Source organism: Carcharodon carcharias, chromosome 21 (assembly GCF_017639515.1).
Source record: "Carcharodon carcharias isolate sCarCar2 chromosome 21, sCarCar2.pri, whole genome shotgun sequence".
Lineage (NCBI taxonomy): Eukaryota > Metazoa > Chordata > Chondrichthyes > Lamniformes > Lamnidae > Carcharodon > Carcharodon carcharias.
In genome coordinates, this window is record NC_054487.1 from 87,591,062 (window position 1) to 87,611,170 (window position 20,109).

At 45.6% G+C, this 20,109-nt stretch overlaps 1 protein-coding gene across 1 annotated transcript in view; it reads right to left on the reverse strand.

Annotated features, from left to right (window-relative positions):
* syt1a (synaptotagmin Ia) overlaps positions 1-20,109 on the reverse strand; it is a 288,112-nt gene that overhangs the window by 67,806 nt on the left and 200,197 nt on the right. Inside the window, exon 3 of the mRNA XM_041216496.1 lies at positions 9,319-9,521. Within this exon, the coding sequence (XP_041072430.1) occupies positions 9,319-9,490 (172 nt within the window). The 5' untranslated portion in view covers positions 9,491-9,521. The remainder of the gene's footprint in view (positions 1-9,318; positions 9,522-20,109) is intronic.

The window sequence follows — 20,109 nt, forward strand, 5'->3', positions numbered from 1 at the left end:
GTGAAGAAGACACGTAGAAAGAAGATGCATAATTACATCTTCCGACAAGACTAAGCCTAATTCTCCCCAGTTTGGAGGGAAAGGTGGAGAAAAGTCAAGGGGACCAAAAAGCGACTCATGATTTGCACAGTCGTGAGTGACAATTTACTGTTGGAGAAGCAGTATGTGTAAAGAATTTCAGTAGACGACCAAAATGGTTACCAGCTCTGAAGAAGAGTCACACGGACTCGAAACGTTAACTGTTTTTCTCTCTACAGATGCTGCTTGACCTGCTGAGTTTTTCCAGCATTTTCTGTTTTTGAACCTGGGTAAAGTACATTCAGCTACCAGACCATTGTTGTACCACGTGGAAGTGGAGGGCCGGACCAACCATAATCATGTGGATCATTTAAGAAAAAGAGAGATCACTCACAAAACATTGTTCCACCTGTAAGCATTACTGAGTCGCTGATTTCTATTGAAGACACGCAACCAAGGACAGGCATGCCCGATGTCTCTGTCAGAGCGGAAGACACTGAACTGCCTGTACCTAATGAGGCACCTGAAGTTAGTGCGGTTCCACAGAATGTGTTTCCTGCAAAAGAATCTGAAGTTGTGGAGCTGCGACATTCTACACGGATCAGGAAACCACCTGAAATACCCAACTTGTAATTTCATGACCTGTGTAAATATTGTAATGTCATGAGATAAATATCCTTGTAAATACAAAATGTACAGAAAAGTTAAAGTGTGAGGGATGTAGTAATTATAGTTTTGGGAAATGTTGGACTGTAGCTTTTAGAATAATCCTGTGATGTAAGATCACATGATCTGTGCAAACCAATGTGTTAATGGCAGGGGGAACATCTACAGAGAGAGTACTTCTTAGTGATGGATCCGTGTAGTTGCTGCTGCTGTCCTGTAAATAAATCCAAATGTTTCCACTAAGAAAAGTTGTCTGAAGATTAACTGTGTAACAGAGGGAGTGTAAGCAGGATGCCTGCCAGGCCAGATGAGAAGGATGCCTAGCCTGTGTGGATGCTGAACGGTGCCATGGATGGGATGAGTGCATGATCTGCAGAGCAGATGAAGGTGTGCGCGAGAGAGTGAGTGAGTGGTGACGTCCCTTGAGCTGGTAGTGAGTGGGGTCCCTCTGGATGTGTGGTGGGTTTGTGAGCATGAGAGTTGAGAGTTATGAGAAGAGTGACTTACCCTGGCGGAACGGAGATCATTCATCCAGGGTATTGGTGCTGACCACCGCTGCCACTGCTTTCCATGCTGGATTGATGACCTTGCTTGCTGATCTTCACCCAGAGCTGGGGTAGAGGACATCACGGCGGACCTCCACTGCATCTAGCAGGCACTCGAGGGAGGTGTTGCTAAATTTGGGGGCAGAATGTTTCCTTCCTTTGGCAGCCATCAGTTCCCAGCAGCTTCCAATCCCTTAGAGAGAGAGACAGCTGTGTGCAGGGACACCCTTTAAACATGGAGCCTGGATTACGGAGGTGGGGCAGGTGAATCCGAGGTTGTCCCACCAGTGATCCAATGTAAAACCCGTGCCTCTGATTTCTTTTTAACAATGTTCCACACGATATGCAGTGAAATTCCGCCATTGCTGTTGGTGGGTCAAATGTCGATTTCTCCACCGGATATCGGACTTTACCGATTTCAGGGAAAATTCTGCCTTTAGAATTTGTTTTCACATTTCTGACTCGTTTACTCTCATATTCTATTTTTCCATTTTTTATAAATTTTTGGTTGTCCTTTGCTAGTTGCATTCCTCAGACATACCACTTTCCTTTTGTAAACCTCTTTTTTCAATCTATTATTATCCTTTACCTCCTTACTGAGAGAGTGCTGCACTGTTGGAGGGTCAGTACTGAGGGAGTGCTGCACTGTTGGAGGGTCAGTACTGAGGGAGTGCTGCACTGTTGGAGGGTCAGTACTGAGGGAGTGCTGCACTGTTGGAGGGTCAGTACTGAGGGAGTGCTGCACTGTCAGAGGGTCAGTACTGAGGGAGTGCTGCACTGTTGGAGGGTCAGTACTGAGGGAGTGCTGCACTGTCGGAGGGTCAGTACTGAGGGAGTGCTGCACTGTTGGAGGGTCAGTACTGAGGGAGTGCTGCACTGTTGGAGGGTCAGTACTGAGGGAGTGCTGCACTGTTGGAGGGTCAGTACTGAAGGAGTTCTGCACTGTCAGAGGGTCAGTACTGAGGGAGTGCTGCACTGTTGGAGGGTCAGTACTGAAGGAGTTCTGCACTGTCAGAGGGTCAGTACTGAAGGAGTTCTGCACTCTCAGAGGGTCAGTACTGAGGGAATGCTGCACTGTTGGAGGGTCAGTACTGAGGGAGTGCTGCACTGTCAGAGGGTCAGTACTGAAGGAGTTCTGCACTGTCAGAGGGTCACTACTGAGGGAATGCTGCACTGTCAGAGGGTCAGTACTGAGGGAGTGCTGCACTGTCAGAGGGTCAGTACTGAAGGAGTTCTGCACTGTCAGAGGGTCAGTACTGAAGGAGTTCTGCACTGTCAGAGGGTCAGTACTGAAGGAGTTCTGCACTGTCAGAGGGTCAGTACTGAGGGAGTGCTGCACTGTCAGAGGGTCAGTACTGAGGGAGTGCTGCACTGTCAGAGGGTCAGTACTGAAGGAGTTCTGCACTGTCAGAGGGTCAGTACTGAGGGAGTGCTGCACTGTCAGAGGGTCAGTACTGAGGGAGTGCTGCACTGTCAGAGGGTCAGTACTGAGGGAATGCTGTACTGTCATATGGTCTTTGCTTAGAGAGTGCTGCACTGTCAGAGGTGCCATCTTTCAGATGAGATGTTAAACCAACACCTGATCTCTCAGGTGAACTTAAAAAATCCTATGACATAATTTCAAAGAAGAGCAAGTACTCCTCAGGATCCTGATCAACACTTAACCCTCAATCAAAAATGGAAAAATAGATTGAATGAAACTGGTTGTTTCATTCAGTCCCAGGACATCGCTGCAGGAGTTCCTCAGGGTAGTGTCCTTGGTCCAACCATCTTCAGCTGCTTCATCAATGACCTTCCTTCCATCATAAGGGGATGTTCACTGATGATTGCACAATGTTCAGCACCATTCGTGACTCCCTCAGATACTGAAGCAGTCCACGTCCAAATGCAGCAAGACCTGGACAATATCCAGGCTTGGGCTGACAAGTGGCAAGTAACATTCGTGCTACACAAGTGTCAGGAAATGACTATCTCCAACAAGAGAGAATCTCCCTTGACATTCGATGGCATTACCATCACTGAATCCCCCACTATCAACATAATGGGGAATAGCATTGACCAGAAACTGATCTGGACCAGCCCTATAAACACCATGGCTACAAGAGTAGGTTAGAGGCTAGGAATTCTGTGACATGTAACTCACCTCATGACACCCCAAAGCCTGTCCACCATCTACAAGGCACACGTCAGGAATGTGATGGAATACTCCACTTGCCTGGATGAGTGCAGCTACAACAACACTCAAGAAGCTTGACACCATCCAGGACAAAGCAGCCTGCATGATTGACACCACATCCACAAACATTAACTCCCTCCACCACCGACGCACAGTAGCAGCAGTGTGTACCATCTACAAGATGCACTGCAGGAATTCACCAAGGCTCCTTAAGCAGCACCTTCCAAACCCACCACAGCTACCAACTAGAAGGACAGGGCAGCAGGTACATGGGAACACCACCTTCAAATTCCCCTCCAAGGCACACACCATCCTGACTTGGAAATGTATCGCTGTTCATTCAAGTCGCTGGATCAAAATCCTGGCCCTAACAGCACTGTGGATGTACCTACATCAGGTGGACTGTAGAGGTTCAAGAAGGTAGCTCAAGGGCAATTAGGGATGGGCAGTAAATTCTGGCCTAGCCAGCGATGCTCAAATCCTATGAATGAATGAAACAAAATCTTCATTACCCTCAAGAGCTCTGTCAGGTTACCGACCTGCCTTGCAAAGGATGAAGAGGGCCAGCCGATTCAGAGCTTGTGGTTTTTTTCAGGGATCGGGCTGAATGTTTGTCTATTGGAAACAGGGTGGGATGGGACTTCTCTATGTCCAATTAACACAAAGAGAAATCTATTATTACTCAGGGTAGAGGGTGGGTCATTGTTTGAAGGGCAGGCTGTCAGTCATGTTCCTCTCCATACACTTACCAAATCATGTTCACCTATCACCGCTGTGCTTACTGACGAATGTTGACTCCCAGACCAGCAACGCCTCAGTTTTAAAATTGTCATCCTTCTTTTTAAATTCCTCAATGGTCTCATCTGTTCCCTGTCTCTGTAATCTCCCGGAGCCCTATAATCCTCCGAGATCTATAATCTCCCGGAGCCCTATAATCCTCCGAGATCTGTAATCTCCCGGAGCCCTATAATCCTCCGAGATCTGTAATCTCCCGGAGCCCTATAATCCTCCGAGATCTGTAATCTCCCGGAGCCCTATAATCCTCCGAGATCTGTAATCTCCCGAAGCCCTATAATCCTCCGAGATCTATAATCTCCCGGAGCCCTATAATCCTCCGAGATCTGTAATCTCCCGGAGCCCTATAATCCTCCGAGATCTATAATCTCCCGGAGCCCTATAATCCTCCGAGATCTATAATCTCCCGGAGCCCTATAATCCTCCGAGATCTATAATCTCCCGGAGCCCTATAATCCTCCGAGATCTGTAATCTCCCGGAGCCCTATAATCCTCCGAGATCTATAATCTCCCGGAGCCCTATAATCCTCCGAGATCTATGTGCTCTAATTCTGTCCTCTAGTGCATTTCTGTTTTAATCTCTCCACCATTGGCAGCCATGTCTTCAGCTGCTTGGGGCCCAAGTTAAAGGATTTCATATGTTTGATAGAAAGAAACTATTTCCTCTGGTTGGGGGAGTGTTAAACAAGGGGTTGTAAACTTAAAGTGAGAGCTAGGCCAGTCAGGGGTGAGGTGAGGAAGCAAAGAGTTGTGGAAATCTGGAACTCTCTCTCCCTCAAAAAGCTGATGAATTTGGGGGTCAACTGAAAATGTCAACAGTGGGATTGATAAATCTTTGTTCGGCAAAGGTATTAAGGATAATGAATCAAGATGGATAAATGGATACAGATTAGCCGTGATTAATTGAATGACAGAACAGGTTTGAGGGGGTGAATGGCCTCCTCCTGTTTCTATGCCCCTGCTCTAGCCTCACCACATAATTAAAGTCTATCAGGTATTGGTCAGACCGGGTCAGCTTGCCAGGTAAGAGAAGCAGTCAATGAGATTAATTTTCAGCTTTCATGATTACTTTGTTTTTTCCCACTGACATCAGTTTTGTTTTTTCCAGAATTTCCTCCCTAAACCCCCCCAATTCTCAAATGGTAACATACGAAGCTAGGCCACAATAGATTTTTCTAAAAAGTAATTTTAACTGACTTGCCAAAACAATAGCAGCTCCTTGAGATTGACACAGCCTTAAAAACAAAACACCAGCGTTTGGATGATAACAGTGTAGCTTGTTTGCGAGTCTCTGGGGAAATTTCTCAAACCCTTCGTGCTGTCAGAGACTAAACTGCGAAGTACTGACTCTCCTGTAGTATATTCAAACCGGAGGTCCTCAGTGAGTGGACTAATTTGCTCCAACCTATATTGCACCCAGTAGCGAGGAGATTAAATGACTGAACTCCACTTCCTAGGCCCTCCTAACTTCCCATAGTAAAAGTAAAAAGCGACATAAGACATGCAAACTGCTGAGAGCTTCAGAGTGTTCTAGTCTCTTTGACCTCATCCTAAAAGGCCATTGGTATTAAACACCATCAAATAAATGGACAAGTAAATAAGACAATGTATCTTCCAGATCAAAGAGCAGCACTAACCGTCCGATTTATTCCCTCAGCTCCAGGTAGCATTCGACTGTTTCTGTGGCACGATCATGAGGAACGGTCTGTGTCCTATAACTGAATAAAACTTGCTGCTTCTGAAACTCCGTGAAAAGGCATGTGGTACAGCGGCGAGACAGAACTGCAATAATTTGATCAGTGCCAGCTGAGACAGAGTTAGAATTGATCTGGTCATTAACGCATTTACAGGAAAGAGAGAAAGGAAGCTTGTTTTTAAACAATGCCTTAGCAGCTCTTCCAGAAATATCCTAAGGCACTTCATGTAATAGATTTGAAGCACAGTGACTGCAATGTAGACAAATACAGAAGCACTTGGTGTCAGCAAGATCCCACAAGCAGCAACAGCCACTTTTCCTACACTACAACAATGATTACTTTTCAAAAAGTGCTTTATTAATGCTTTGTGGGTATTCTGAGGTCGTGAACGGTGATAAAGAGATACAAGTTTCTCCTTCAGTTACACAGGGAGTTGCTGAGACCGGCCCTCGAGTACTGTGTGCAGTTTGGGTCTCCTTATTTAAGGAAGGATATAAGTGCATTGGAGGTGGTTCAAGGGCGGTTTACTAGATTGATACTTGGGGCAGGATATAAGGTCGGTGAGCAGGGGGTGGGTCCCGCTCACCGACCTGTAAAATGACACAGGATGACGTTGGGCGGAGCTCCCGATGTCACCCCACGTCATTTCCATTTTCAGGTTGGCGGGGACTCAGCCAAATCAGCTGTGTGCCCACCGACCTGTCCATGGCCAACTGAGACCATTGACAAAGTCAGTAACCTCATTAATGGACCTGCCCGTCCAAGCTTAAGGTTGGACGGGCTTCAGAAAAAGCATCAAACCTCATCCACAGGTGGGACGAGGTTCCATGAGGGTTTAAAAAAATTTAATAAATGTTTGATTTAAAGTGATGGACATGTCCCAACTCAAGTGACAGTGTCACATGAGGGGACATGTCAGGGAAGTTTTGTTTGTGCACCTTTACCGTGTTTACATTTGGAGCTGATCTCCCTGAGGCTGCACTTAGCTTCAGGGAGATGAGTGCGCTCTGGCGGAAAATGGTGGCGTGTGCCCAATTGGGGGCGCCAATCAGAGGCGTGCCTGCCCGTGGCCCGCTCCTGCACTTCCCCCCCAACCGGGGAGGGTGGGGGGGAATTCTTCCCCTGGAATGAGTGGGGTTGTGTTATGAGGAAAGGTTGGACAGACTGGGCTTGTTTCCACTGGAGTTTAGAAGAGTGAGGGGTGATTTGATTGAAGTATAAAGATCCTGAACGGCCTTGACAAGGTGGATGTGGAAAGGATGTTTCCTCTTGTGGGTGAGTCCAGAACTAGGGAGGCACAGTTTTAAAGTTAGGGGTCGCCCTTTTAGGACAGAGATAAGGAGAATTTTTTCTGTCAGAGGGTTGTGTGAGTTTGGAACTCTCTGCTTCAGAAGATGGTGGAGGTGGGGTCATTGAATAAGGTTAAGGCAGAGATAGATAGATTCTTGTTAGGCAAGGGAATCAAAGGTTATCGGGGTTAGATGGGAACGTGGAACTCAAAACTCAAGAAAATCAGCCATGATCTTATTGAATGGCAGAGCAGGCTGGAGGGGCCGAATGGTCTACTCCTGTTCCTATTTCTTATGTTGTGTTCTTAACTTATGTTTTTTTTTGGCTGGTGTTTGATGAAGGAGTAATATCCAAGATTATTGGGAGAACTCCTGGCTTCTCTTTGAATAGTATCAATGCCCTGTTCACCTGGGTCTCTAGGTGAAGCTTTGTTTTAATGTCTCTTTTGGTTTCTGTAGCCTGACAGAATGCGGGACGTGTACATCCAGTATAGAGTTGTGTTTGTGAATGAACTAATCTTAATTGATTCACAATCACCTGAACTTTGCTTCTGGAATATTCACCGTAAATGATGGCACCGGGGTAGCTAGATGCCCACGCAAACACAGCTGGGTGTTTGGTAAAGGAATACAAATTCCAGGGGTATTTCCGGTCATGTGCAGCTTAGCAACATGGTACATAAGGAGTTGGTGCTCAATTCTGGCATCCAGAGTTTCAAATGGTAGCAAGGGAATATTTAAAAAAATTGAAGGGTGTCTTAGGCCCTGCTATCGATTGGGTTTTGGTGAACTGTAGAGGCCTTGGATGGACTAGACAGTGACAGCTCCACGTGCCTCGCTGAAGTCGTTTTCCACTTGGTCCCTAGTTGAGACAAGGAAGCATAACGAGGCTCATTGTGAAACAGGCAAGAGGATGTGTGGTTGAGTCACCCGGAGGGTGACTCTCAGTATCAGAGGGGAGGGATTGAAGATTGTTGGCAAAAGTAATGGGGGTGGTGGTGGTGAGGGGGAAAACGAGATATTTTTCTACGCAATGAGTTGTGATCGGGAATGCACTGATTGAAAGGGCGGTGGAAACAGATTCAACGGTAAATTTCAACAGAGAATTTGATAAATACTTGAAAAAGAAAATTTGCAGGACTGTAGGGAAAGAGGGGAATGAACTGGACAGTTCTTTAAAGGAATTGGTATGGTGGACAGAATGGCTTCCTTCTGTGCTGTAAGATTTTACAATTCTTACTGCTCGGTTCCATTAGCCAGGTTAAAATATGATTAGAATCAACCCCACTGTTCCCAGAAGGACATAGCTGTAAAAATCAATTGAGGTGTTTATAGAGGAGGGAGACATTTCTGTGGGAAGATTAAGGAATACAGATAGAGAGCAGGGAGTTAGAAATAGAGAACACAGGAACAGAAGGAGGCCATTCAGCCCCTCGAGCCTGTTTGCCATTCAGTTAGATCAAAGCTAATCTAGCACTGCTCCAACTATCCACTTCGATTCCCTAACCTTTAATACCCTTACCCAACAAAAATCTATCAACCTTAGTTTTGAAATCTTCAATTGAAAATCAGAGGATGTGGGCCAACAAAATGGTGCAGCAGGCAGCTGACTCCTGTCCCTACGTTTTTACATTCATTGCTTGAGAATGACACGCTTATTAATATATTTTACCCTCGGTCACAGTATTACCATCAAGCAATATTTCTGCAACATTACATTTACTATGTGAAGGCAGTTTGTGAATCATATAAACACACAGCACAGAAGGAGGCCGCTCAACCCCTCTTACCGGTGGTAGCTCTTTGAAAGATCTATTCAGTTAGACCCACTTCCTTGCTCTTTCCCCATAGCCCTGCAAGATTTTTCCCTTCCAGTATTTATCCAATTCCATTTTGAAAGTTACTGTTGAATCTGCTTCCGCTGCCCTTTCAGGCAGCTCAGTACAGATCACAAAAATGCAGTGTGAACTCAAAAACATTCTCGTCTCGCGCTGAAAAATATTCAACAGCTGTAGGAAAAAATCCATGAAAGCCAAAGATTAACTTTTTTTTGAATATGAAGATTAAAAGCTTCCAGTGCATGGAAATTCAACGCTCTAGCGGGTCTGAAATCAGACTCCTCTTTTACTCACGTGGAATTTTGTTGAGTTCGTTCATGAACTTTTCCTTCACCTTAGAGAACCCATTGTCCTTTTCTCCCGCCTTGCTGGCCACTGCCTCTGTGGCATTGCTAATGGGAGCTGGGGCCGCGAGTGTGACAGGCGGCGCTGCCAACGCCTCTCGTCGACTTTCGGTCAGCTTCATCCTGGGCCAGGACCTGGGCCTGGGCAAGACTCTGGAGGGGAAGACAGAAGAGCAAATTAAGTCGTTTATGAGAACTTAGGAGCTAAGACGGTTTCAAACTGTGCCAGAGGTTTGGGACAAGCCTCTCGTCTTCCTATCTAGTTTTGTTTTTGCTTAGCTGAATAAATAATGCATCACTGACATGTTAATTCATGTTGGTTCATTCAATATTGATAATCCGGCATAATGGAGTCTAGATTAACCCAGCAGGTTAAAATGTTTCACTCATACATTGTCTTTTCTGTGAGGCTTGTCTGTCACTGTTAACCTGAAACCCTTGGATTTTTTTTGTCATTCTGTTAGTACAACCCATTCCTCTATGATAACACCAACACGCATTTATATAGCTCTTATAAAGTAGCAAAAACATCCTAAGGTGCTTCACAGGAGTGATAGCCAACAAAACTTGATAGTGAGTTTTAGAACAGGTGACATAATGCTTGGTCATAGAGGTAGGTTTTAGAGAGATGGAGAGATTACAGGAGGGGATTCCAGAGTTTAGGATCAAGGCAGCTAAGGACAAAGGCCAGGATTTTCCCCTCGGCGATTTGGGGGTGGGGCCCGCTCGCCGAGGGGTAAATGACGCGAGATGACATTGGGAGGAACCCCCGACATCATCCCGGTCCCTTTAAATTTTTAGGAAGTCCATTGACAGACTCATTAAGATAATTAAAGACCTGCCCGTCCAAGCTTAAGGCTGGTGGGCAGGTGCGAAGCCCCAGGGGGCTCCGGATTATTGATGAAACTTCATCCACCGGCGGGATGAGGTTTCATGTCCGTTTCTGAAACACTTAATAAATTTTATGTGTTTATTGTTAACATGTCCCATCTCGTGTGACATTGTCACGTGAGGGGGACATGTTAATAATTTCAATATTTATCTATTTTTACACTTTACTTACCTGTCACGAATCTCCCTGAGACAGGACTTTGCCTCAGGGAGCAGTGCGCTCTCTGACAGACGGGGAATCCCTCTCCGCCCCCCCCACCCACCGCACAGCGCCATAGCGCTTCCCATCGGGCAGGCCGCTGGGTGGGGCCTTAATTGGCCCGCCCACTCAAAATGGCGGCGGGCCCCGTTTCGGGGGTCAGCTGTCCACCCGCTGTCCGAGCTGGTGGGGCCCACACGCCCACCATCCAAGGGTAAAATTCTGCCCAAAGCCGCTAATGATGGAGGGATGAAAAATGGGGATGAACAAAAGGTCATAATTGAAGGAGTGCAGAGAACTTGTAGGGCTGGAGAACTTTACAGGAGGGACAAGGCAATGGAAGGATTTGAAAACAAGGATTATTGATTATAAAATTGAGGTGTTGGTGGATGGGGAGCACTCCCTCTAAGATAGCACCGGAAATCTTCACCCAACCCTTCAAGGTCTCACCAGCAACCACCACCCCCACCCCTGCCCTCTCCTGCTCTCAAGGACTCACCAGCCACACAACCTCCCCCCAACACCACTCTCTCCCCCTGGCATTTATTGCCAATCCCCTCTTTTCCGTCAACAGAAGTTTGGTGCAATTGAGTTATTTGCTGGGTAACGGAAGGTAATTAACAGTCAGCCAAGTTGGTGTGGAACTGGAGCCACATATCGGCCTATATAGGGTAAGATATCAGACTTCTTTCCTTAAAGAACAGTCATGAACCAGATGGAGTTTTTATGACAATTGGAAAGATTCATGGTCACTTCTCCTGGCACCAGCTCTTTATTTCTACATTTATACTGTTAAACTGAATTCAAATTCTCAAACTGCTGTGGTGGGATTTGAAAACATGCTCTCTGGATTACTAGCCTGGATCTCTGGATTAAGAGAGTTAAGTAACTTTGCCCATTTTCTTTCAATAGCTTTTTTGTTGACCTTCTTCTGTCAATTTTCATTTGAGTCCAAAACACTTTTCTGCCTTCAGCGTATTAACTGGGATTGATTCCAGAATGACTAACAGTGGAATCAGAATGTCTTGAGTTGAATTCAGCCAACCCCAGTGAGCAAGTGAAGATGTCTATGAGGTTAATGGATGTTTACCTTCAGAGAAATGCAATTGACTATGCCCATTGCTGCAAATTATTACAATAATCTAATTGTTGGGTATGATTGGCTCAATGCAATACTTGTCCTATATATTCTCTGGGTCAGGTCATCAGTTACCCACACACAGGAAATTCCTGATCTAATATAGACACCTGGTTCCTCACATCTGAAACAGGCATTAGCTCCTCTCCTTATGAAGGTGAAGAACCAAGCATTGGATGGGTCACTCCCTGGCCAAGCTAGCTACTTTCTGGAAAACCAGGTTTACCTGTTGCCTAAGTGATTCAGTGCAGGCCAACACAAAAAAAGGTAAGTTTTCTAAAGAGTACTTACCTGAATGTGAAGCTGGGAGGGGCAGGGAGGGGTCCTCTCCAGTTCACTGCAGTGTTGAGGCTGGTTGTCTACACTTGTTCACACCCGAACTTCTAATCCCAACCCCACTCCCGATCACTCTCCCTCACTCTCGATCATTCCCCCTGCACTCCTGATCACAGCCCCTCTCCACTCACTCCTTCCAATTCCGATCACTCTCCTCACCCCTAAACACTCCTCCCACTCCTGTTCACTCGACCCACTCCTAATCACTCCCCCTGCTCCCAGTCATTCTCCCTCCACTCCCAATCACTCCCCCTCCACTCCCGATCACTCTCCCTAATCCCAGTCACTCCCCCGCCACTCCTAATCACTCTCCCTATTCCCAATCCCTCATCGCTCTCCCCCCTCCTCACCCCCCTAATCATCCCCCTCAGTCCTGATCCTCCCTTCCCATTTTTCCTTCTTACAGGATAATTCTGAGCACATTACAGATGGAGCAGGTGAATGGCCCTTTCTAAAGCCGTGGGGATTATTTCCCAATCATTTAGGAGGATGGATGGTTTCACCTTGCTGTTTTAACTGTCCGTCTGTAAAACACATCTGGTTGTCTTTAAGTCCATCTCAGGGAGCATTATTTCAGGTTTGAAAGCAACAGATCAAATCACAATGGCAGGCGTTTCCATGAAAGGAGAATTTTAAAATATTTAAGAGAGCTTGATTGATACAGTAGCTTGATTAGCTTCAAGTGCTGTTGGATGGAAAAAATAACGTGACATTTCAATGGTTTTCCCTACACAGGTTGTCTGTTTCATTAGTGAGGAATTTGGAGATGTCATTAAATTAAATAACATACTGAACGTGTCTCCAATCACTGTTGACAGGAGGTCGGCTGAATATATCCTGAAATTTCAAATCATTCGTTCTCTCTTTCTCAATCTGATGATTCACAGACATAATTACACAGAATTTACAGCACAGAAACAGACCATTCAGCCCATCAGGTCCTGCCAGAGTTTATGCTCCTCACCATCCTCATTCCACCTTACATCACTTAAACCAATCAGCATATCATTCTATTCTTTCTCCCCCATATGCTTATCTAACTTCCCCTTAAATGTATCTATACTATTCACCTCAACCACTCCCAGTGATAGTGAGTCCCACATTCTCACCACTCTCTGGGCAAAGAATTTTCTCCTGAATTCCCGACTGAATTTACTAGCGACTGTCTAATACTTATAACCCTATGTTTCAGTCTTGCCCCAAGTGGATACATCTTTTCTACATCCAGCCTTTCAAATCCTTTTAACAATTTACTTGTACTTCTTCAACTTAGTCTACTGCATTCACTGCCCACAATATGGTTTCCAAAAACATGGACAAAAGAGTTGAAATCCCGAGGTGAGGTGAGAGTGACTGCCCTTGACATCAAGGCAGCATTTGACCAAGTGTGGCATCAAGAAGCTCTAGCAAAACTGGAGTCAATGGGAATCAGGGGGAAAACTCTCCGCTGGTTGGAGTCATACCCAGCACAAAGGAAGATGGTTGTGGTTGTTGGGGGTCAGTCATCTCAGTTCCAGGACATCACTACAGGCGTTCCTCAGGGTAGTGTCCTTGGCCCAACCATCTTCAGCTGCTTCATCAATGACCTTCCTTCCATCATAAGGTCAGAAGTAGGGATGTTCGCTGATGATTGCATGATGCTCAGCACCATTCACGACTCCTCAGGTACTGAAGCTGTTCATGTCCAAATGCAGCAAGACCTGGACAATATCCAGACATGGACTGACAAGTGGCAAGTAACATTCATGTTGTACAAGTGCCAACCAATGGCCTTCTCCAGAGAGAATCCAACCATCTCCCCTTGACATTCAATGGCATTACCATCACTGAATCCCCCATTATCAACCTAGGGAATGGTAATCCTAGGGGTGACCATTGACCAGAAACTGAACTGGACTAGCCATATAAACACTGTGGCTACAAGAGCAGGTCAGAGGCTAGGAATTCTGTGGTGAGTAACTCACCTCCTGACTCCCCAAAACCTGTCCACCATCTACAAGGCACAAGTCAAGAGTGTGATGAATTACTCTCCACTTGCCTGGATGAGTGCAGCTCCAACAACACTCAAGAAGCTTGACACCATCCAAGACAAAGCAGCCCATTTGATTGGCACAACATCCATAAACATTGACTCCCTCCACCAATGCACAGTGGCAGCAGTGTGTACCGTCTACAAGATGAGCTGCAGGAATTCACTATGGCTCCTTATATAGCACCTTCCAAACCCATGACTACTACCATTTAGAAGGACAAGGGCAGCAGACGCATGGGAACACCACCACCTGGAAGTTCCCCTCCAAGTCACTCACCATCCTGACTTGGAAATATATCACCGTTCCTTCACTGTCTCTGGGTCAAAATCCTGGATCTCCCTCCCTAACAGCACTGTGGGTGTACCTACACCACATGGACTGCAGCGGTTCAAGAAGGCAGCTCACCACCACCTTCTCAAGGGCAACTAGAGATGGGCAATAAATGCTGGCCTAACCAGCGAAGCCCACATTCCACGAAAGAATAAAACAAAACTGACAGGTGGTGGAATTTAATTTCAATTAATAAATCTGGAATGTAAAGTTAGTCTCAGTAATGGTGACCATGACAACTATCATTGATTGTTGGTAAAAAAACCCATCTGGTTCACTTTTGCCTTTTAGGGAAGGGAATCTGCTGTCCTTACCTGGTCTGGCCTACATGTGACTCCAGACCCACAGCAATGTGGTTGACCCTTAGCTGCCCCTGGAGTGGCCCAGCAAGCCACTCAGTTCAAGGGCAATTAGGGATGGACAACAAATGCTGGCCCTGCCAGCGGTGCCCACACCTCCTGAAAGAAATTATCGTGCTGAATTATTGTGCTGACTTTTCAGTGCAGCCTTTCAACAGAAAAAAAATCTCTTATCATCGGAAAGTAAGGGAGCTGAAATCAACCAAGTCAAAACCCAAACATAAGATGGTGGCTTTCTACCTAATTTTTATCACTTGGTCCTTAAGGCAGAAAATGATCACTTTCAGATCATGTCTTCAGCAACTTCACCAGGCTAGCTCCAGGACTAAACAGTTATTAGCAGCTCCGATGGACCATAAAATGCCCAAATCTGGTTGCTGAGTATCCCCTGCTAGCTCCAGATGAACTATTAGAGGGGCCATCGAAGTGTGATTAGCCAGCGGGGAAACAGACATTCCTGTGAGAAATGAAACTTGGAAGTTGCCCGATCTCCGTAGACAATGGGTTGTGATCAGGAATGCACTGACTGAAAGGGCGGTGAAACTTGGGAACTACTCGCTGCAGTTTCTTGACTAAGCACCTCTCAAAACCACGACCTGTACTGCCAATAAAAACCAAGGGCAATAGGCATTATGGGAACACCATTACCTGCAGGTTCCCCTCCAGGTCACACACTATCCTGACTTGGAAACATATCCTCGGCGTCAGAAATTTGTGGGTTCAAATCCCATTCCAGAGATTTGAGTGCAAATCCTAAGCTGAAACTCCAGGGAATACTGAGGGAGTGCTGCACTGTTGTAGGTGCAGTGTCTCGGATCATCCCCATTTGCTGTCAAGAAGGTGGTGGTGAGCTGCCTTCTTGAACCACTGCAGTCCATGTGGTGTAGGTACACCCACAGTGCAGTTAGGGAGGGAGACCCAGCGACAGTGAAGGAACGGCTGATATATTTCCAAGTCAGGATGGTGAGTAACTTGGAGGGGAACTTGCAGGCAGTGGTGTGTCCATGTGTTTACTGCCCTTGTCCTTCTAGATGGTAGTGGTCGTGGGTTTGGAAGGTGCTGTCTAAGGAGCCTTAGTGAATTCCTGCAGTGCATCTTGTAGATGGTACACACTGCAGCTACTGTGCGTTAGTGGGTTGGAGGGAGATAGTTGGTTGGATGGGTGTATGGGTAGATGGAGGGGTAGGTTTTCTTGACTTTGTTGCACACCTCATTATACTTAATTTTTGTATCCTCATTACTTCACAATAAAGGCTTAGACTGAAACAGATTTTATTGTAAGTGCTACAATACCAGGCTCTGCCTCAGGCAGTTTGAAGCCTTTTGCTAAACCTTATTTTTTTGTTGAAAAATATGACACCATTTATAAATCCCATAGTTTGAGGGGAGGATCAACAGTATTAAAAACTGAGAATTCACATCTAGAACATGGATGGAACTAATGCAAGACCAAAGTAATGCCACTAAATGAAAGCACCCAGTGCTGTGCGCATTATACTGGATTATGTGGTCATTATATCGTTTGCTGTCTGCCTGAGCTTTCTGTGTGAAAATTTGTTGCCAAGTTTCCTATATTACACCAGTGACTATGCTTTTAAAAAAACACTTTATTGGCTGTAAAACACTTGGGCATGTCCTGAGGTTAGAAACAGTGCTGTCAAAGTGCAAGAACATTCATTCTAATTCTGGTCTATAGGCAGTGAGGAGACCAATAAAAATCAGACAGGTTACTCAGGATGGTACTTAAAATGATCCCATTCCTCCTTTTCATTGCTGCAATAATATTTAGGTTGTGTGAAAACAGTTATACTGTTTATACAGATGCCACCTGATACCTAATGCTAATGAACTCAGGTCCGCAGCCCTTTCAGGAGTATCCTCAAAAAGACAAATCATCAAGTGTGAATGATTAGATGCCTTGGACAGTCGCTAGTTCAACATTGCCCCTGCAAAATGTTTAATCTACCTACAGTGTGGACACTGTCGATGGCTTGCCACTGTACTCCATAGCAGATGCAGATCATAAAGATAAGTACAATTGAGTTCAGGATTAACCTTATTTCATTTCATTTCATGGTTCAACTGTAAACTCTCAGCTCATTCTTGTCTTTTCAAAGCTAAAAAATCCCAATCATTCTAATCATTCCTCATAAATTGGAACCTCTGACTCCAGGGTTCATCAGGGGGGAGTTAGAACAGGAGGAGGCCATTCAGCCCCTAAAACCTGCTCTGTCGTTCAACAAGAGTATGGCTGAATTTCTATATTAACTCCACTTTTCTGCCATACACCCATATCCCTTGATGCCTTCAGGTCCAAATATCCATTGATTCCCAGCCTTGAATACACTCAAAAAACAAGCAAATCCACAGGTTTCTGGGGTAGAGAATTCCAAAGATTCAAAACCTTCTGAGTTAAAAGATTTCGCCTCATCTGAGTCTTAAGTGGCTAGCCCCTTATTCTGAGACAAAATAGAAACAGAAAATGCTGGAAGAACTCAGCAGGTCTGACAGCATCGGTGGAGAGAGAAACAGAGTTAACGTTTCGAGTCTGTATGACCCTTCTTCTGAGACTATGCCTGCACTTCTAGGCTCTCTCACCAGGGGGAGCAGCCTGTCAGCATCTACCCTGTCAAAAACAAAAACAGAATTACCTGGAAAAACTCAGCAGGTCTGGCAGCATCGGCGGAGAAGAAAAGAGTTGACGTTTCGAGTCCTCATGACCCTTCGACAGAACTTGAGTTCGAGTCCAAGAACGAGTTGAAATATAAGCTGAAATATCAGCTTACGTGTCCTTTGATTGTCCTTGAGGCATTTTTAGATTTTTAAACATTGCAGCCTATTTGGATTAGCTGGTTTTGTGGATGTGGTTAGATATAGAAGATGTTGCAATTATTATGAGATCTCAGTTCACTGGTAGACCCCCACCTGACTGAACTGCCACCCAAGGATCAATCCCCTCCCACCCTGGATTGAACCCCACCCCTATCCCCCCCCACCCCCCCAAACCTCCCCATCCAAGATCAACCCCTCCACCCCCTCCCACCCAGGGATTGACAGCCTCCCCCTTGGAATTGACCCCTCCTCCCCCCAACAACCCTCAGCCTGGAACAACCCTACTTTATCCCCCTCAAGATAAACGCACCCCTGCCCCCTGAGATTGACTACTCTCCAACTCATTCCCCCCTTCACCGATTGCCTCCCGCTCTGAATTTGCCCCTTTCCACCCAAAGCTCGGACCTACCTTGTCTAGCAGCCTCCACTGAACGTGACCCTGTCTGACCGGCAACCAATCAGGAACCATCAGTTACTCCCGGGGCGGCAGGTAAGTAAAATTCCAGGCCGATGATTCTAACCTTCTCACCACAACCCAGCTTCCAACAGCCTTGATGTTCCTCTTCAGTGACCAAAACTAATATGACAGGACATACATTTCAATCCCACCTCCTCACGACCTCCACACAGTGGAAATGCTTTACAGACAATTAAACATTGTTGAAGGGTAGTCCCTGCTGTAGTGTAGGAAACGTGGCAGCCAATTTGTGCACAGCAAGATCCCGCAAACAACAGTGTGATCATGATTAGATAATCTGTTTTAGTGATTAATTGGGGGATCAATATCAGCCAGGACATTGGGGAAAACAGCCTTTGCTCTTCTTTGAAATAGTGGCTTTGAGATGTTTTACCTTCACCTGAGGGAGGAAACCAGGGCCTTGGTTTGGTGTCTAGGATTTCCTCAGGTGGGATGTCCTAGTGCTGGTATCATGGTGACAACTAAAGAGACAAGTTAGGCCAAACTCTTGCAGCTATATGGGCCCTGGTGGAGCAGGTTTCCGATGGCTCGAATGGTTTTCTTACTTGGGCTCAGTTGTAACTGCACCGGGATTAAGTCGAGGAAGTGGGAGAGGTGGAGCTCTGCGTAACTTATCTCCTCCGCCCCCATACGTGGGCATGTCTTTGAATTTTTGGGCACATCAATTGGGCAGGTGTCAATGATGTGCCTTGCACCTCCCTACCCCATGCACATGAGGGGTGATCTCTGATTGCAGCAACGACTTTCATTTATATTGTGTGTAGCAAGGTGTTTCCCAGCAGCAATTATCAAACAAAATGTGAAACTGAACCACATAAAGGAAATATTAGGGTAGGTGACCAAAAACTTGGTCAAAGAGTTAGGTTTTAAGGAGCATTTTATTGGAGGTGAGAGGCGTGGAGATGGAGAGATGTTTAAGGAGAGAATTCAGAGCTTAGGGCCCATATTACTGTCAGCACAAATCCCAATTTTGGATTAAAGAGGCCAGACTTAAGGGAGAGCAATCGTATTGGAGCAGATCGCTGAGGTAGGGAGGGAAGAGGCGATGGAGGAATTTGAAAATAAAGATAAGGTTCTAAAAATTGAGATGTTGCCAGACCATGAGCCAATATAGGTCAGTGAGCACATGGGTGATAGGTGAACTGGGCTTGGTGCAAGTAAGGACACAGGCAGCAGAGGATCGTGTGAAATTAAGATCATGGAAGTAACAAAGGTATGGATGAGGTTTTCAGCAGCAGATGAGCTGAGACAGGGTAAGAGTCGGACAATGTTATGGAGGTAGAAATAGACAGTCTTAATGATGGAGCAAATGTGATCAGAAGCACAACTCAGGTTCTGACTGCCAGTTGGTGAAGGAGAGACCACAAGTCAACCTTTACTCAGTTTTAGATTTATTCACAAAATAAGACATTACAAATGTCCTAACTCTACAACACCACCCCCATCAGTGTTTCTAAGTGCCTCTTTATATGTACTCAAGTAATTAGCCAATGAATAGTCCCTCCACCCCCATATGTTCATTGTAAAAATTAAGGTTAAGTGTATACAAGTGTTAAACATAACACCAAGATTGTGAATGGTCTGCTTCAGCCTCAGGCAGTTGGCAGGAAGAGGGGTGGTGGCAGTAGCGAGGGAGTGGAGTTTGTGGCATTCTGACCCTACAAATTTCAACAATGTCCCAATGTTCCCTGAGGACACCATTGTGCATAATCCTGGTGTATTCTGGGGCTTTTAATGGAAAAAGTTATGCATTGATGTAAAATCTTTAATAACTTACAAATAAGCTTTATGATTTCTGTGATTTAGAATTGCAAAGTTTACTTATCACTCTAAAAGCAATAAATCCTTTGCAGATTAGCTGCCATCTCCAATTTCCATCAAATTCATCCAAGAGTGCCTCCTCCTTGTGAAGGGCAATCCTGGTAGCAGATCCCTGCAGACACTGGGTCACAATACTTTCACAAAGAATGCAAAAGATATATCCCAATTGATGTAATTTATGTCGGTAACAGCTAGCCTACGCCCTCAAGACTGAAATGTGTTTGACCGTTGCTACGACACCAAATTCTATCGGATAATGAATGAATCAAAACATAAGAAAAGTGGAGTGGATCACACATAAGCAGATTATAGATTCACAATTGC